This window comes from Nerophis lumbriciformis, linkage group LG28 (genome assembly GCF_033978685.3).
Source record: "Nerophis lumbriciformis linkage group LG28, RoL_Nlum_v2.1, whole genome shotgun sequence".
NCBI lineage: Eukaryota > Metazoa > Chordata > Actinopteri > Syngnathiformes > Syngnathidae > Nerophis > Nerophis lumbriciformis.
In genome coordinates, this window is record NC_084575.2 from 6,645,958 (window position 1) to 6,666,100 (window position 20,143).

General features: G+C 40.4%; 2 protein-coding genes across 2 annotated transcripts in view; both read left to right on the forward strand.

Annotated features, from left to right (window-relative positions):
• The window catches only part of LOC133570664 (uncharacterized), a 192,068-nt gene that overhangs the window by 23,476 nt on the left and 148,449 nt on the right, over nucleotides 1-20,143 (forward strand). The window lies entirely within an intron of this gene.
• LOC133570711 (uncharacterized) lies at nucleotides 997-10,415 on the forward strand. Its single transcript, XM_072916565.1, has 2 exons — nucleotides 997-1,464; nucleotides 7,540-10,415. The coding sequence occupies exons 1-2, from the start codon at nucleotides 1,041-1,043 to the stop codon at nucleotides 9,675-9,677; spliced, it is 2,562 nt and encodes an 853-aa protein (XP_072772666.1). The 5' UTR covers nucleotides 997-1,040; the 3' UTR covers nucleotides 9,678-10,415.

Here is a 20,143-nt window from a genome sequence, read left to right on the forward strand (position 1 = left end):
CTCACCGAGGAGAGGCTGCTTGAATGCGGTGGTAGCTGTGTTTGTTCGTCTTTCTCTTCGTTGAAGCAATGTTATCCATTGTTGTATCGCACCGCGAAGCCGAAGTGTTCCCAAACGGGAGATCTTAACGAGGCAAGAGGGTCTTCCAGCTCTGGCTTTTACATGTTGTAGTAGCCCGGTCGCTGCTAGCATGCCGTGTGTTGTGCCTCGGTGTGCATTGTTTACACAACGTGCGGTGCGCTACTTAATATGTTCCTGTGGAAACTCGTTTGGTACCCCTCCGAACCAAATCGAACCCCCCGTACCGAAACGGTTCAATACAAATACACGTACCGTTACACCCTTAATACACACACATCTGAAGAATATAAAAAATAAATATATTTGGTGGGCCAAACAAAATGACTCGGCGAAGCAATGTTTGGTATGGGCGATATGACCTAAAATCTATATCCTAATAACAATATATGTTTTGATATATCATTTGGTATATGATTGATAATAGAAGAATGTCAAAACTGGTTACAAAGGCTCCTAATTTGGCAGCTGACATATGCAGTAACCTATTGTGTCATTTCTAATTGTATTATTTTGTCAAAACAATTATTATTAATGTACTTGTTTATTTACTGTTAATATCTGGTTACTTTCTTTGAGAAAATAATACTGGAAATTATGTAATATTTTACTGCATATTTCAGCAACTAAATTAGGAGCCTGTGTAGCTTGTTTTAAAATGGTTCTATTAGTAATTATATATGAAAAAATATATCGCAAAATCAATTTTAAACCATATCGTTTATCCATAGTAAAAAGTCCTGTCGTCCTGGTTTGTTTTTATTGTCCTGTGCATAATGTTGTAAAGAGCAGCGTGTTTGTGCGTCACTGAGATTTCAAGACAGTTCATACGATAACTTGTTTTTCCTAAGTGCATGTAAAAGTACTGAATGCATTGTGTGACTGAGCAGAGATGGTGTGTTTGTCTTGCAGACGTCTGTGAAGAACATCTTCACCCTAAGCAACAGCAGTGGAGCTTCAGGATGCGGACGGAGGAGCCACAGCCCTCCCACATTAAGAAGGAAGAGGAATACCCACTCATCACCCATTTTAAAGAGGAAGAGGAGGGACACAGCATCAGTCAGCAGGGAGAGCATCTTGAAGGACTGGAGGAGGTTGATGTCACCAAGATGCCAGTGACTGGTGTCCCTGTGAAGAGTGAAGATGATGAGGTCAAAGGTGAAAGTGAGGAGAAGAGAGAGGCGGAGCCTCCAAGCAGCAGCTCAACACAACACATCACAACAGAAGCTGATGGAGACCACTGTGGAGGATCACAAGCAGACAAGATCTTAGCTCCACTATCAGATAGTGAGGACACAACGTCACACTCTCCTGACACTGATGATGAAGACTCTAAAGATGATAAGACATGTCACACTGACAACACTCACTTCACATGTTCTCACTGTGACAAAACCTTTAAATACCATAGTGATCTGAAAAGACATATGAGAATACACACTGGAGAAAAACCTTTTTTTTATGTTCAATCTGCGGTAAAGGTTTAACTCATAGGCACGATTTGAAAATAAACAGGAGAATACACACTGGAGAAAAACCTTTTCCTGCTCAGAATGTGGTAAGAGTTTTGTAAGAAATCAACGTTTAAAAGGACACATAAGAACACACACTGGAGAACAACCTTTTTCATGTTCAATCTGCGGTAAAGATTTTACTCGAAGGGAACATTTCCAAAAATGGGACCCATTACCTCACCGCTTGGCACTCAGCATCAAGGGTTGGAATTGGGGGTTAAATAACCATAAAAATTATTCCCGGGCGCAGCCACCGCTGCTGCTCACTGCTCCCCTCACCTCCCAGGGGGTGATCAAGGGTGATCGGTCAAATGCAGAGAATAATCTGGCCACACCTAGTGTGTGTGTGACAATCATTGGTACTTTAACTTTTTAATGTGGCAGTGATTGTGGAAAAAACAAAGCCTGATCTAAAGATGACATCTTGATCTCATACCATCTCAAACCAATTGGCCGTTCATTATTAAGTGAATTGTCTTAAAGTAGCTTACATTCGTCTTTAACCAAGCAACACTATGTTTTATCCAGTTACTCGATTAATCGTGAACATTTCCAGTAGAACACTTGATTAATAACATTTTCAATAGTCGCAGACCTATATTTCATGTACGATTTAATATTTAGCATGTAGAAGTTAAAATGTGTTTTGTTTGTGTCCTGTAGACATCCATCAGCTGATTGGACACCAAGAAGAATGTCTCCCTCATCTGCAGGGGGACAGTTTCACTTCAGAGGATCCACAGCCCCCCTATTTTAAAGAGGAAGAGGAGGGAGAGTGTGTTGTAGGGCAGAAGGAGGATGATGTCAGCAAGTTTCCACTGACTGTTGTCTCTGTGAAGACTGAAGAGCATGAAGACAAAGCACCTGAGTCCTCACAGCTTCATCACAGTCCAAGTAAGCACATATCATTTTATTCTCAGGGCATTCAATCCATCACAACTGGACTGTTCACTTTGTCTTAGAAGACTCATCCAAGTAGGCTTCATCACTTCATGCTCATACACTTCAAGTCTTAAATCTAATCATTGGAATTTAGAGGGGAACTGCACTTTTTTGGGGGAATTCTTCTATCGTTCACAATCATTATAAAAGACATGATGGTGGATATATTTAAAAAAAAAAAAATCACATTCTAACTAGGGCTGGGCGATATGGCCTTTTATTAATATGTGAATGTGTTTAGGCCATGTCACGATACACCATATATATGTGGATATGTTTAGGCCATGTCACGATACACCGTATTTATGTGGATATGTTTAGGCCATGTCACGATACACCGTATATATGTAGATATGTTTAGGCCATGTCACGATGCACCATATATATGTGGATATGTTTAGGCCATGTCACGATACACCATATATATGTGAATATGTTTAGGCCATGTCACGATACACCATATATATGTGGATATGTTTAGGCCATGTCACGATACACCATATATATGTGGATATGTTTAGTCCATGTCACGATACACCATATATATGTGGATATGTTTAGGCCATGTCACCATACACCATATATGTATATGTATATGTATATGTATATGTATATACAACATGATACATCACACATGCATGCATACAACATGATACATCACACATGCATGCATACAACATGATACATCACACATGCATGCATACAACATGATATATCACACATGCATGCATACAACATGATACATCACACATGCATGCATACAACATGATATATCACACATGCATGCATACAACATGATACATCACACATCCATGCATACAACATGATACATCACAATTTCCAGTTTGTCTTTTCAACATGTTGGAAAAGGAGTAGGAAGAAGCAGAGTTTATTTAATCCTACCACTTTTCTTTTACATAACAGTTGTTAAAACTTTTGTTCACTTCCTGTTCTCAATGTATTCACAATATACTCCATAAGTAATCACAATAAAAATAAATAAATAATAATGAGTGAAGTAAGTTATATTTCATATGGTGAGATGAGTAAGATGATGTAGAAAATGAATGATGGATGAAATAAATTGAGAATGTTTATCTTCTTCTTTGTACTTTGTAAACACTTTAAGTGTGAAGAGTTTCTTGAAGTGGATCATATTAGTACATTGTTTGATTGCTTTGCTTAATCCATTCCATCATTTAATTCCACATACTGATATACTGAAGGTCTTAAGTGTTGTACGTGCATACAAATGTTTTAAATTACATTTTTCTCTGAGATTATATTTCTCTTTTGTTGAGAATTGTTGTACATTGTTGGCTAGCAGGTTATAGTTTGCTTTGTGTATCATTTAAGCTGTTTGCAAATTCACTTTGTGGTGGAATTTCAGTATTTGTGATTCTATAAATAAAGTGTTTGTATGTTGTCTATATCCAACATGATGTATTATTATAACTGATCTTTTTTGTAACACAGTTAATGAATGAAGTGTACTTTTGTAGTTATTTCCCATATTTCTACACAATAAGTCAGATATGTAACACTAGTGAGCAGTAGAGAATATGAAGTGATTTTTGGTCTAGAACATGTTTTGTTTTATTCATTATTGACGTGTTTCTTGCTACTTTATGTTGTTTATTTTTTATATGAGATTTGCAGTTCATTTTATCATCAATTATTATACCTAGAAATTTGGTTTCATTTACTCTTTCAATTTCTATTCCATCTATTTGTATTTGTGTTTGACTTTCTCTTCTACTGTTACCAAATAGCATTATTTTACTTTTACTGAGATTCAAAGATTGTCAAAGCATCTTTTTAATGTGTTCATTTCTTCTGTTATTATTTGTATTATCTTCTGTGTGTTCTCTCCTGAACAAAACGCTGTTGTATCATCTGCAAATAATACTAACTTTAAATCTTTTGTAACTTTACAAATGTCATTTATATAGAGATTGAATAATTGAGGTCCTAGTATTGATCCCTGAGGTACACCACAGGATATATTTAGTGTTGTAGAAGTGTGTTGGCCTAGCTTCACGTATTGTTTCCTGTTGGTTAAATAACTTCTTATCCAGTTTAAGACCAACCCTCTGATGCCATATCGTTCTAGTTTTTTGATGAAAATATTGTGATTAATTGTGTCAAATGCTTTAGTTAGATCCAACAACACTGCTGCTGCACATTTTTTACTATCTATTGCATTGCTCATTTCTTCTGTCATTTCATTGAAAGCCATCAAAGTTGAAATATTAGCTGTGTATCCATATTGATTCTCTTCTAGTATTCTATGTTTGTTTGTGAAACTCTCTAATCTGTTATTGGACACTTTTTCAATGATTTTAGAAAACTGTGGAAGCAAAGAAACAGGTCTATAATTTGTAAATTGGTTTTTGTCTCCAGTCTTATAAATTGGTGCAACTTTGGCTATTTTCATTTAGTTTGGGTATTTGAAATGATAGGTTACTAATATACATGAATGGTCCTGAGATCTCTTCTAGAACCTTTTTTATGGTTTCCATATCAATTCCATTACAATCAGTTGAAGTCTTAGATTACAGGATTATAACTATTTCCTCCTGTGTCACATTACTGAGGAACATGGAGTTGGGATTTGGCTCTATGGTATCATTATAGTCCTCAATTGAAACTGGGTCTGGAATCCTTCCTTTCAATTTTGGTCCAATATTTACCAAGTCATTATTGAAGCTTTCAACTACTTTCTTTATGTTGTCATTATTTGTGTTTCCGTCTAAGAAGTATTGGGGGTAATCCCCCCAAATATAAGCTTTGGCTTCAGCCTATTCCTTTTTCCGTCATTCTTTTTCTTTTCTTTTTGTGTGTAAATGTGTATGATTGTTAAATATGTATCATCTGTACTGTTAAACTGGTCACACAGAATGGTTGATGGTTGATTATATGATGGAAATAAACTTATTTCATTCAAATAAACATATGGGACGCAGGTTGTCTTACGTCAGCACCAGAAGTGGTCAAATCAGCTGCTCACCTGGCAGGTTTTTTGGGGATGAATAGGGAAGTCCTTCTTTAGCTGCCGTCTTGTTTTATCATATATTGCTGCCTTTGCACCTGTCAATGTTCACTTTTGTATGCACATTAAATCAACAACAAATCTTGACTTTGGAGCAATGTTCACGGACTCTAGTATTTGGCTCTCTATTAGATGTGACAGTGCCTACCTCTTTAGGACCACCCTTTCTAGATATATAAAGATGTGTATTTACAACATTAATATATACATACTATGCAAATATAAAAAAGGTAAGCTTTTAGTTAATTTTGATGAGTTTTGTTTTAAATGTTTTGTTTGTAATTTGTTTTTAATCTTCATTATTTATTTCAAGTTATTACAGTATGTCTCTATATACATGTTTATTTTATGCATTTGGCCAAAGGAGGCACATTTCAATTTCTTACTCACACTTGTTATTTCATATGTTGACCAGAGGGGGATGAATAGGGAAGTCCTTCTTTAGTCCTTCTTTAGCTGCCGTCTTGTTTTATCATATATTGCTGCCTTTGCACCTGTCAATGTTCATTTTTTATGCACATTAAATTCAACAAAAAATCCTGACTTTGGAGCAATATTCACGGACTCTAGTATTTGGGTCGCTATTAGATGCGATGTTATTGGGACCATGATTTATGTCATCACTTGTTCACACCTCCTCATATGGATGATACTTTTCCTTCTTCATGTCTCAAGAAGGGTAGAAATACAAGAAGAAATACATGAATGCATACAGTGGAGTGCGGGGAGCCCTAGAGGTAGTTGTAAGGTGTCTCCAGCTAAATGACAGATAGTTAACAGCAATGGACCCTCACTGGGTCCATTTGTACACTCTCAGTTACTTTCTTTCTTTCTATCTTTAGTTGATTTGGAACATGAACACACTTACAGCATAATACATCACACACTTTCATATCATTTCACTTTTCATCATGTCCGAAAAGGAGTAGGAAGAAGCAGAGCTTATTTAATCCTACCCTTTTCCCACTTCAGAGCGTTTACAAATATATAGAATCATTCACTGACCTTTTTATAGTAAAGTGACATCTGTGAATGAGTAGTACAACAGTTTTGTAATATATAATGAATAAAGTCAGTCATTATTAACATACTGAGATGAAGAATATCTTCATTTCAATAAGGTTGAAAGTATTTCTCATAATTCTTCTTCTTTGTACTTTGTAAGCACTTTTAATTTGAACAACCTCTTAAAGTGGATCATATCAGTACAATGTTTAACTTGTTTACTCAATCCATTCCATCATTTAATTCCACATACTGATATACTAAAGGTTCTAAGTGTTGTACGTGCATACAAATGTTTTAAATTACATTTTCCTTTAAGATTATATTTCCCCTCTTTAGTTGAGAAGAATTGTTGTACATTCTTTGGTAGCAGGTTATAGTTTGCTTTGTACATCATTTTAGCTGTTTGCAATTTTACCAAATCATTGAACTCAAATAATTTTCTGTTCTTCTTTAATAATTGTCTGTAGTATTCCTTCTTACATGTTCCTAGTATACCAATTAGCTTGTTTTTATATTTCTTATACTTATTTTCTGCCTCTATAGATGTCTGTGTTATTAATATTCCATATAATGTCTTTTTTTTGTGACAAGCATTTTTCAGTCCTTTTGTCATCCATGGTTGGTTGTTTTTCTTTTGCTTCTTACTAACTTCTTTCCATGGACAACATAAACATTGATATTATACATGTGGGCCAATATATATATAATATATATGCTGTTAAATGTAGCTTTGATGTGGCAAGCTACTTTTGCAGTGTAGCTTGTAGTGTAGCGTGCTACAATTCTCTGAGGATAGCTTAGCTCCATTTAATTGAGAGTAACTTGTAGCTTAGCTTACTACATTGTCCAGGTAGCTTGCCCATCACTGTCTATTTGGCCTAGCTCACATGTCAATAGTTTGAATACTGCAAACTTCAATACAGTAACACCTCATTTGTTCTGCAGACGTCCAGCGGGTGTCAGCGGGGAGTCATGAAGAGGAGTGGCACACCAGTGTGGGACAGAAGGAGCTACAGGCCCCCTCCCACATTAAAGAGGAGCAGCTTCATGATGAAGATGAAGCTCAGTCCTTACAGCTTCATCACAGTCAAAGTGAGGAGAACAGAGGGGCGGAGCTTGTAAGTCAACACATCACAGAAGCTGATGGAGAGCATTGTGAAGATATCAAGTCAGAACCAGACAGCATCTTTGCTCCACTGTCAGACATGGACCACATGATGTCACACTCTTCTGATCACAGTGACCACATCCAAAAACCTTTGGAGAGTAAAAATGACTCTAAAGGTGATACGAGACATCACACTAACAACAAACACTTTGACTGCTCTGAATGTGGGAAATCATTTAGACGGAAAAGTAATTTTACAAGACACGTGAGAATCCATACTGGAAAGAAACCTTTTACTTGCTCTGTTTGTAAGAAGAGTTTCTCCATAAAGCAAAACATGACCACACACATGAGAACACACACTAGAGAGAAACCCTTTACTTGCTCTGTTTGTAAGAATAGTTTCTCCAATAAGAGTAACATGATCAGACACAAGAGGACACACACTGGAGAGAAACCTTTTGCTTGCTCAGCTTGCACTAAAAGATTCAACACTAAGAATGACATGATATTACACATGAGAACACACACAAGTGAGAAACCTTTTACTTGCTCTGTTTGTAAGAAGAGTTTCTCCAGAAAGCAACAAATGACCATACACATGAGAACACACACTGGAGAGAAACCTTTTGCTTTCTCAGCTTGTGCTAAAATGTTCAACACTAAGAAGGAAATTATATTGCACATGGGAACACACACAGGTGAGAAACCTTTTACTTGCTCTGTTTGTAAGAAGAGTTTCTCTAGCAAGCAAATCATGACCACACACATGAGAACACACACTGGAGAGAAACCTTTTGCTTGCTCAGCTTGTGCTAAAAGATTCAACACTAAGCATGACTTGACATTACACATGAGAAAACACACAGGTGAGAAACCTTTTACTTGCTCTGTTTGTAAGAAGAGTTTCTCCAGAAAGGAATGCATGACCACACACATGAGTACACACACTGGAGAGAAACCTTTTGCTTGCTCAGCTTGTGCTAAAAGATTCAACACTAAGCATGAAATTATATTGCACATGAGAACACACACAGGTGAGAAACCTTTTACTTGCTCTGTTTGTAAGAAGAGTTTCTCCAGGAAGCATCAAATGACCTTACACATGAGAACACACACTGGAGAGAAACCTTTTGCTTGCTCAGCTTGTGCTAAAATGTTCAACACTAAGAAGGAAATGATATTGCACATGAGAACACACACAGGTGAGAAACCATTTACTTGCTCTGTTTGTAAGAAGAGTTTCTCCAGCAAGAAAATCATGACCACACACATGAGAACACACACTGGAGAGAAACCTTTTGCTTGCTCAGCTTGTGTTAAAAGATTCAATACTAAGAATGACATGACATTACACATGAGAACACACACAGGTGAGAAACCTTTTACTTGCTCTGTTTGTAAGAAGAGTTTCTCCAGAAAGGAATGCATGACCACACACATGAGAACACACACTGGAGAGAAACCTTTTGCTTGCTCAGTTTGTAAGAAGAGTTTCTTCAGAAAGGGTGACATGACCACACACATGAGAACACACACTGGAGAGAAACCTTTTACTTGCTCTGTTTGTAAGAAGAATTTCTTCCAAAAGGGTAACATGACCACACACATGAGAACACACACTGGAGAGAAACCTTTTGCTTGCTCAGCTTGCACTAAAAGATTCAACAATAAGAATGACATGATATTACACATGAGAACACACACAAGTGAGAAACCTTTTACTTGCTCTGTTTGTAAGAAGAGTTTCTCCAGGAAGCAACAAATGACCTTACACATGAGAACACACACTGGAGAGAAACCTTTTGCTTGTTCAGCTTGTGCTAAACGATTCAACACTAAGAAGAAAATTATATTGCACATTAGAACACACACAGGTGAGAAACCTTTTACTTGCTCTGTTTGTAAGAAGAGTTTCTCCAGAAAGGAACGCATGACCACACACATGAGAACACACACTGGAGAAACCGTTTAGTTGCACTGTGTGTGATAAGATGTTCAGGTATAAGTATCAGGTCGGTAAACACAAGTGTGTAACAGTCATGGAAGCTGCAGGGATGTAAAAACACTTAAACAGTGATTGTGCTAAATGTAGTTTAAAAACACAGCATGTTTAATAAGAATGTATATTTGATGTTGTATGTAGTGCTTCTCATCTTCTAGTCTTATATGTTGTCCTGTAGCTACTTTATAAGTTGTGTGCATGTATTGAATGTTATATATGTAGCTACTATTTTATTCTATTTTTCATCTTTGAAGAGAGGACATCTTATTATTTTCATTTGTTTTTTTTCACACATTTTTTCCATTGTATTTTATTGATGTTATTATCCAATTAAAAGTATGAATGAATAAAATGGTTAACAAAATGTGGACTCTGGTAGATTAGCAGCATTGTTACATCATGGATGTTAACTACTGCAAAACATCAACAAAGAAGAAAAATGCTGAAGTTAGCAACACATCACTGAACTTTAGAGCCATCGTGAGTGGAGTTGCTTGTTTTTATTGCTGCATTTGTACTTATTTCACCTCACATCTTCACTTTTAATCCTAAAGTCTTCTTCACATATATTGTTGTAGGCTTCTAACATTTATGTTTCTGATGTGTGTGTGTAGTCTGTGGAAAGGGTTGTTGTCCCTTGTGGATCCAATTGTTCACTTGCACAGATACATCTTCTTCATTATCATCATCATCATCACCGGTCCAATACTGGACGAAACCTCAGCATTAATGTTTTAATATAAGTGTGACCTCATTATTCCTTGATAAGACTAAAAATACAGATTTAAGCACTGTATTAGAGTGCTTCTTGTAGTACTCCAACTCGCCACACTGAGAAGTGGGGGCGATCATGAGCTAGCAGATGCATGTTGCTATCATGTTTTATCAGCGAAGAAAACAGCATTTGTGTTTACTTTTTGTCAAATCCAAGTTTTAATGCTCTGCTGAATAAATAAATCCCTATGGCTGTCAATATGGAGGATTATTTATATATTTAAGATTAAATACTTTCCTTAACAGGTAACAAAATGACACCACAAAAAGTGAACTGGCAGCAGGACCCAGTAAATATTTTCTTAATATACTAATTAATTAACTATAAAGAGTAACATGACAGTGGAAATTTCAGAAGAATTCACTAAAAAGTGGAAATTGGGAATGCTACATAAAAACCTTTAGTGATGTTTAAAATGGAGATGAAGGAGGTGGCACCGTGCAGTAAAAAAAAGGGATATTTATTGATAAAAGAACACAAACAGAGAGCAACAGGGAACTATGAAGAAAACAAAACAATCTGCTGAAACCCAGCAAAACACTCACAGGAAATGTGGAGCAGATGGCGTCCACAAAGTACGTGCGTACTAGAGATTGGCGTCAAAAAGTATAGTCGATGGTCACCCGTGAACAAAGAATAGTGTCCCGACAACGAAGGTAGCAAAAAGATCAATTTAAATAGTCTTGATTGCAAACAGAAAACAGGTGAGGGGAAATGCTCGGGGACAGAAGTGAAGCAGCCACAGGAAAACACCAACAAAACCGGAAGAGCCACCAAAATAAAAGCACAGGACAGGAAGTAAAACAGTAACAAAAGGCAAACATAAGGCACGGCCTGGTGTAACCAGATGTGACAAATGGACTCTCAGAAATGAGCTGAGCCAAGATTGACACCCTGGATAATGAGGGATAAGCAATCTAGTGTCATGTCAGCACACTGTGACTGGAAGGCAGGATTGTTGTCTTTTATGTGGAGGCTACAGTCCGCATCAGAGAAGTGAGAACTACTTCTATCAATACAACTACTCTTACTTCATTTAGATACATTTTTTACTTACAAAATATCTATTTTTTAATTTTTTATTGACATCCAGCATCAGACCTTCTTTTCCATTACATCATGTTTGCATACATCATACATCTATTGTCTGCCCTAAAGGTCAAAATATTATTTTTGTTTATATCCCAACGATGACACCCATCGACCCCACAAAAAGAGAAAAATAGCCAAAAAAACAACACAAACTAAAGTAATAATAATATTATCAAATAAATAAATAAAAAACAATTATGATATTAATAAAAAATTTGAAGACCCGAAGACTTCTATGGAAATGCAAAAACCGAGACTCCGATATCACTGGGGCCCCCCTCTGGAGCAAGGCCCGGAGTTGGGGCACGATGCAAGCATCTGGTGGCCGGGCCTGTCCCCATGGGGCCAGGCCGGGCACAGCCCGAAGAGGCAACATGGGTCCCCCCTCCAATGGGCTCACCACCCATAGCAGGGGCCATAAAGGTCAGGTGTGTTGTGAGCTGGGCGGCAGCCAAAGGCAGGGCACTTGGCGGTCCGATCCTCGACTACATAAGCTGGCTCTTGGGAAGTGGAATGTCACTTCACTGTGGGGGAAGGAGCCTGAACTAGTACCCTAGGTGGAGAAGTTCCGGCTGGATATAGTCGGACTCACTTCGACGCACAGCAAGGGCTGTGGAACCAGTTCTCTCGAGAGGGGCTGGACTCTCTTCCACACTGGCGTTGCACACAGTGAGAGGCAACGGGCTGGGGTAGCAATTCTTGTTGCCCCCCGGCTCAAAGCCTGCATGTTGGAGTTCAACCCAGTGGACGAGAGGGTAGCTTACCGCCGCTTTCGGGTGGGGGGACGGGTCTTGACTGTTTGTGCTTACGCACCAAACGGCAGTTCAGAGTACCCACCCTTTTTGGATACACTCGAGGGAGTACTGGAAAGTGCTCCCCCGGGTGATTCCCTTGTCCTACTGGGGGACTTCAACGCTCATGTTGGCAACGACAGTGAAACCTGGAGAGGCGTGATTGGGAAGAATAGCCTCCCGGATCTGAACCCGAGTGGTATTTTGTTGTTGGACTTTTGTGCTCGTCACAGATTGACCACAACAAACACCATGTTCAAACATAAGGGTGTCCATATGTGTACTTGGCACCAGGGCACCCTAGGCCGCATTTCCATGATCGACTTTGTAGTTGTGTCATCGGATTTGCGGCCTCATGTTTTGGACACTCGGCTGAAGAGAGGGGCGGAGATTTCTACATATCACCACCTGGTGGGGAGCTGGCTGCGATGGTGGGGGAGGATGCCGGACAGACCTGGCAGGCCCAAATGCATTGTGAGGGTCTGCTGGGAACATCAAGCAGAGTCTCCTGTCAGAGAGAGTTTCAATTCCCACCTCCGGAAGAACTTTGAACCTGTCACGAGGGAGGTGCTGGACATTGAGTCCGAGTGGACCATGTTCCGCACCTCTATTGTCGAGGCGACTGATTGGAGCTGTGGCCGCAAGGTAGTTGGCGCCTGTCGTGGCAGTAATCCTAGAACCTGTTGGTGGACACTGGCGGTAAGGGATACCGTCAAGCTGAAGAAAGAGTCCTATCGGGTTCTTTTGGCTCATAGGACTCCAGAGGCAGTGGACAGGTACCGACAGGCCAAGCGGTCTGCGGCTTCAGCGGTCGCGGAGGCAAAAATTCGGACATGGGAGGAGTTTGGGGAAGCGACTTCCGGACGGCTTCGAAGCGATTCTGGAACACCATCCGCCGCCTCAGGACGGGGAAGCAGTGCACTGTCAACACCGTGTATGGTGAGGATGGATGAGATCCGCCCGGAGTTCCTTAAAGGCCTACTGAAATGATTTTTTTAAATTTAAACGGGGATAGCAGATCCATTCTATGTGTCATACTTGATCATTTCGCGATATTGCCATATTTTTGCTGAAAGGATTTAGTAGAGAACATCGACGATAAAGTTCGCAACTTTTGGTCGCTGATAAAAAAGCCTTGCCTGTACCGGAAGTAGCGTGACGTCACAAGTTGAAAGTCTCCTCACATTTCCCCGTTGTTTACAATGATGGCCGCCAGCAGCGAGAGCGATTCGGACCGAGAAAGCGACGATTTCCCCATTAATTGGAGCGAGGATGAAAGATTTGTGGATGAGGAAAGTGCGAGTGAAGGACGAGTGGGGAGTGGAAGCGATTCAGATAGGGAAGAAGCTGTGAGAGGGATAGAGCCATACCGCTTTGAACCCGACGCTGACGGTGACGGTCAGGAGGACGCTGCTGATATTGATGCTGGAGTAGCACACGACATAGATCTTCTTCAGAATACAGAATAGTAAAATGTTATTTATTTATAGACTAGTTTTAGCTTGTGGCCTAGTCTTGCACTGTTACTGTTAGTGTTACAACTTACACCCCAGGCCCAGGCCTATCTATAGACTAAGTATCTATCTTTGACACAATGTCAAACCTAATTAATTACCCATTATTTCTATGGGCCACAGCTCCATATACCGGCAATACTAAAAATATGCATGTAGATTAATAAGATTCACAATGATAATATTAATTATTGCACATGTTTGCAGATTGCAGGTGTCAATAATATGAATTGATTTACAAATATTATGATTATTTCTATTTCCAGGTGAACATGTCACAACTGTGTGAACATGGAGACAGTGGCTGAGTGTGCCTGCTGTCATGAGCTCGAGGCAGTGGCCAGAACAATGGAGCAGGAAGGGGTGGAGACGTGCATCATAGACCACCCTGGCTTTCAATCTGTGTGTCTGGATGAATGGGTGCTGCAGACAGCGTATTACGCCTACAAACAGCAATATGGCGTGCTGCAGCAACAGCAAAATGAGTGAGGCACTAATAAGTTTAAATCATTCTTTATTCTATCAACCTTTGGAAGATAAGTCAGAATGAGCACTTTCTTATCTTATTCTTATTCTGTGAAATGTACTGTGCTACAATGTACATGACATTATATATCATAGAAGTATTACATACATGGACCGGAGATGTCAACAATATTTACAATTTACTGCAACAGTAAATGACAAATGAATAGAATGCATGACAATGTCTTTTGCATCTCAGAGAACAGTGAGTCACTGTGTATCCATGTCCGGATAATAACTGGTGCCATCATTTGCTATCAACTATTCTGTACTTGCAGGCGGAGACGACACACAGCATATCGACAGTTTGTCCGCTTTTGCTGGGGATATCTGGGAAAGGAGATAAGGGTGGTACTACCAGCTTGTGTAGTACATAAGATTAGGACAACATTTCCATCGATGGACTACACAGGTTCCAAGACGTGCAGTGACTGCAACAGAATCCACATGGCCACTGTAGTTAATCAATAAAATCAATCAATCAATCAATGTTTATTTATATAGCCCTAAATCACAAATGTCTCAAAGGGCTGCACAAGCCACAACGACATCCTCGGTACAGAGCCCACATAAGGGCAAGGAAAACTCACCCCAGTGGGACGTCGATGTGAATGACTATGAGAAACCTTGGAGAGGACCGCATATGTGGGTAAACCCCCCCCCCCCCCCCCCCCCCCTCTCTAGGGGAGACCGAAAGCAATGGATGTCGAGTGGGTCTGACATAATATTGTGAAAGTCCAGTCCTTAGTGGATCAAACATAATAGTGAGAGTCCAGTCCATAGTGGGGCCAGCAGGAGACCATCCCGAGCGGAGACGGGTCAGCAGCGCAGAGATGTTCCCAACCGATGCACAGGCGAGCGGTCCACCCCGGGTCCCAACTCTGGACAGCCAGCACTTCATCCATGGTCACCGGAATAACCACTCCACAATGGGGAGAGTGCGTGGGGCGGGGGGCAGAGTAGAAAATAAAAGAAACGGCAGATCAACTGGTCTAAAAAGGGGGGCTATCTAAAGGCTAGAGTATACAAATGAGTTTTAAGATGGGACTTAAATGCTTCTACTGAGGTAGCATCTCTAACTGTTACCGGGAGGGCATTTAACACTTACCGAAGCGACTCCTGTGCTTGGCGATGGCTTCCTCCTTGTCTGGCTTCTCCAGTTCATCGCAGAGGAAGGGAGGCACATCCACAGTGACGCTGACTGGTGTTCTCTCGTCAGGGGTCTGTCTGCAGCCAGCAACAAACTCCCTGATCAAGTCATCTACGTAGCCTGCAAAATACAATTGTGCATGTTCCTGCTCACAACATAATATACTCATGGAGAGTGAAACCTGACAATATTATTATCATGATACAAAGTGTCAAGTGTTTACATGTTACATGTTCTGTCGCGATTTTCTTGACCACATGGCCCCCTGATTTATACTTCGGGTAGCGTACTGCATAGCGCTCAGCACCCGCTTGTGTAGTGGCTATAGGGCGGCTCGAGTTTTCATTCCAGTGCAGCCCAGCAAGCAGTTTCCTAGGTGTGGTAACAGAATAATGTAATAATTAGTACTAAAGTATGGCACACACTAGTGACACTTAGATTAGTGTGGAAACATACCTGCACAGCATTCCAATGTATGAGAAGACATACATTTTTGGTGCGAACTGTATAAGATAAAAGACACTTTATTCAGTCATGCGTCCATACAATGTGTGTGTAAATTTATAAATTGTTTGTAAATTTGAGTACAAATGTTTGTGTATTAAACTGTTTATAGTCAGCTATTAAAGCTTGATCTCCTGCAATAAAGAAGCTGTTTTGTTTTTAATTTTAACACCACGCCAGAATTGTTTGCAATGTTTCTCACCAAGATGCCTAGCCACTATGTTGGACCTCTAACATTCTCTTGCTTACACTGACTGTATCAAGGCTACATTTAGTATGCTCTAGTATTTTGCTCCCTGGCCCCCAAAGTCCTAGTGGCAGGTGGTAACCACCGACGCCACCTACTGGCGATCAGCCTAATTCTCACCTGTATGATAAGGCTATGGAACGCCTCCACCTTGGAAGTCTGGTGTTCACCCGGCAGCATGGCGATACTGTATCTTTCAGCAGGGACTTGTTGTTGACCACCTCCTCCAGTTTCACTGCTGAGCGTGAACCTAAACATACATTTAAAATAGAACAATGTTTCTACAAAAATGTTCCAGTCAACTTAAACTGGTTATTTACTTACAAGTTTATCTGAATTTTTTGACTTTCAAAAGATGTGCAGGAAAATACTGCTAGTCCCTCACTGCTTTCGGGCAACTTATTTGTCTACTCACTTAGTTTGAGACATTTCTTTTGCAGCCTTGTACCGTGCAGTTGTCCATGAGCACAAATTGGGAAGAGGTCGCCATGGTCCTTGTGGATGTTCTGAATGTGTCGCTCCACAGACTTCCACTTGGCAACTAGAAGTTCCCCCTCTCCAGGCGGTGTAGACACTGCTGCCCAGTAGAGGTGGTTGATTATACTTAGCACCCAGGGCTTCAGGTCTTCACAGTCCTTGAGCTTGTCGATGGCCTTCAGTTTCTTCCCGATGGCTATAAACAGAAAAAAGCAGAAATTTGTGGATTAAATACAATATCGCATTCATCTGATCACTAATATGTACACACTACTTCACAACTTGTCATGCATACAAATAATTCAACTAACATTTTGCAACATGCCCGATGTCATAGCAGTGCCGTGTATTGGGCATGTTTTCGCGAATCCATTTAGCGATCTGTCTGTGTCTGTCTGTCACCAGCACCCCGACATCCAGGTCACAGCTGATCAGCAGCTCCACCATCCTCTTCAGTCCTTCCATCTCCATATGGTAGCTGCCATGACATTCCTTGCTCTGAAATATATATAACAGAAAAGGAATGAGCACAGAAAAAAAAAGAAAAATAGGCTTAGTATACATTGAAATGGTTAATGTTATTAGACAAATTTACTAGGATAATTCTGGAAAATCCCTTATCTGCTTATTATGTTACTAGTGTTTTAGTGAGATTATATGGTCGTACCTGTACAACCTGAAGGTCGAGAACCACATTGGCCTCAAGCTCCATTGTGGTGTAGGTACCGAACTTGGCGCTGTGTCCTGGACTGTCTGCTCGCCAATCACCACCAAGGACGAGGGGTCGGCCTTCCACCTGCAGCATGGTGAGGTGCGTCCGTTGCTGTTCCTCCCACACCTTTTTGATGGCTGGCTGCAGGATGAGCTCCTGGTGGTTGAAAAATGTTCTCTTCACATACGTGACCACTTCGATGCTGTTCAGCACTTGCAACACCTTGCCAGAAGATGCGCCAGCGAAGAGGATGCCAGCAGATAGCAGGATGTTGCCCGCGGCATAAGGGCCAATGTTTGGCTGGCTGCTCCACCTACTCCTCTGGTCACATGATGCACATTGTATAGTCATGGTCAGCTGTGTACCGGTCGAATCCCAAGAAGGGCTTATGTCCTGGCTGCCACAGGCTGGACAGTGACACCACTTGACGAGACTCTGGAGGCACGACTCAAAGATGATGTACTTCAGTTCCTTGTGGCAGCCCTCTTCCCACATCTTGGGAGTACATGTGGGATCTGGCGACCTGTCAGATTGACACGGATCCGATGTCGATGACTCACTCGGCACATAGCTGTCATCGGAAGAACCACTAACAAAAGGCGCAGCGGGACTTGATGCTGGTCCTTCATCAAACAATGCAGGAGGTGGTTGTAGCTTGGCTTGCATTCCAGACGCACCTGGAGTTGCTATGTTGGGCTGCATCTCGGGGCTGTCAGATGGAGCTGCTACACTTAACGATGGGACTTCACTAACCCTGGCTGGCCGAGCTCTAACCCTCTCCTAGATCTCTGGGGTCACCTGGTGTCCTAGCAATAAAATAAAACACAAGTTGTTTTATTTAATCTGTTAAAATTAAACTAGGATCACATACTAATTATTGTCTTTGAATCACCTAATTTATCTGTCTACTCTGCACAGGCAGCTGTGCAATGTGTACTGTGATGTGCAGAATCATGTTCATCACCGAAATAGACATACCCTTTGATCTATGATGCATTTTCCCTGTTTAGGTGCTCTTGCTACTAGTCATTGCCGTTGGTGCTGTCCCAATCGGTACCCAATCCGTCTGGCATCCTTGTTCTCTTGTATTTCCCTGGAAATGGAGAAATAGCTACATGTAATATGGATACCTCATTTACATAAATGATGAATACTTTCTCTATTGGGCTTGAACTGTAATCCATTTGAACATTGATTTGGAAAACAAATCAAACCTGATCTTGATCGCCCTCCTCATCAGGCAAATCTAGTGCCATTGCCATTGGTTCATTCACCGCATCCGCCACTGATGCCGTAGTCGTACTGGCCATGATCTGATCTATTGTCTGTAAATGTACAAATGTACAATACTTTATATTATTGTCTATTGTAGTCTTTTGACAGTATTGACACTATTGACAGTAATGTCAGTAAATGTATGATACTTTATACTGCAGAATAACTTGACTAGAACTTGAAGCAATAATTATATGTAGACTATTTTATTGTTAATTTATTTCATTGTTCATGGAGTAGTCCAGTGGTTCTCAAATGGGGGTACGCGTACCCCTGGGGGTACTTGAAGGTATGCCAAGGGGTGCATGAGATTTTTTTTAAATGTTCTAAAAATATCAACAATTCAAAAATCCTTTATAAATAAATTTATTGAATAATACTTCAACAAAATAAATGTTTAGAATTAAGTTCATGAATCCAGATGGATCTCTATTACAATCCCCAAAGAGGGCACTTTAAGTTGATGATTACTTCTATGTGTAGAAATATTTATTTATAATTGAATCACTTGTTTATTTTATAACAAGTTTTTTGTTTTTTTTGTTTTTTTTTCCCCAAATAGTTCAAGAAAGACCACTACAAATAAGCAATATTTTGCACTGTTATACAATTTAATGAATCAGAAACTGATGACATCGTGCTGTATTTTACTTCTTTATCTCTTTTTTTCAACCAAAAATGCTTTGCTCTGATTAGGGGGTACTTGACTTAAAAAAATGTTCACAGGGGGTACATCACTGAAAAAAGGTTGAGAACCACTGGAGTAGTCTATGACTATGTGTGTGAGTATGACTATGGAAACTGGAAATCAAGATCCTTACCCTCTTCCAGTGGGGTGGTCTGAACGTGTCGAACTTGCACTGGGAGCACTAACAGTGACACTGCCACTGATGCCTGGCCATGGTCTGTTGAAAATAGTTGGCCCCGCACCTTTCTTCAGCACCAGTCGACGGGTGGTGGCGATGCCCATCTCTGCCCTTCGCAAGGGACCATCTTCGAAACACGATCTTTCGAAATGATCGCTGCATAATACACTGTACTTTGTGTGTGTGGTCCAATCCAACCGTGTTCGCTTGACTTCTCTGTTCCATAGTAAAGCTTGACCACCATCTTTCGGGAATGTAAACAATGAAACCCCGGTTGTGTTTGTGTTGCTGCATCCGGCGGCAACACACCGCTTCCCACCAACATATTTCTTCTTTGCAGTCTCCATTGTTAATTGAACAAATTGCAAAAGATTCACCAACACAGATGTCCAGAATACCGTGGAATTTTGCGCTGAAAACAGACGACTTAAGCTGGCCACCATGCTGTTCCAAAATGTCTGCTACAATCCGTGACGTCACGCGCAGACGTCATCATACCGAGACGTTT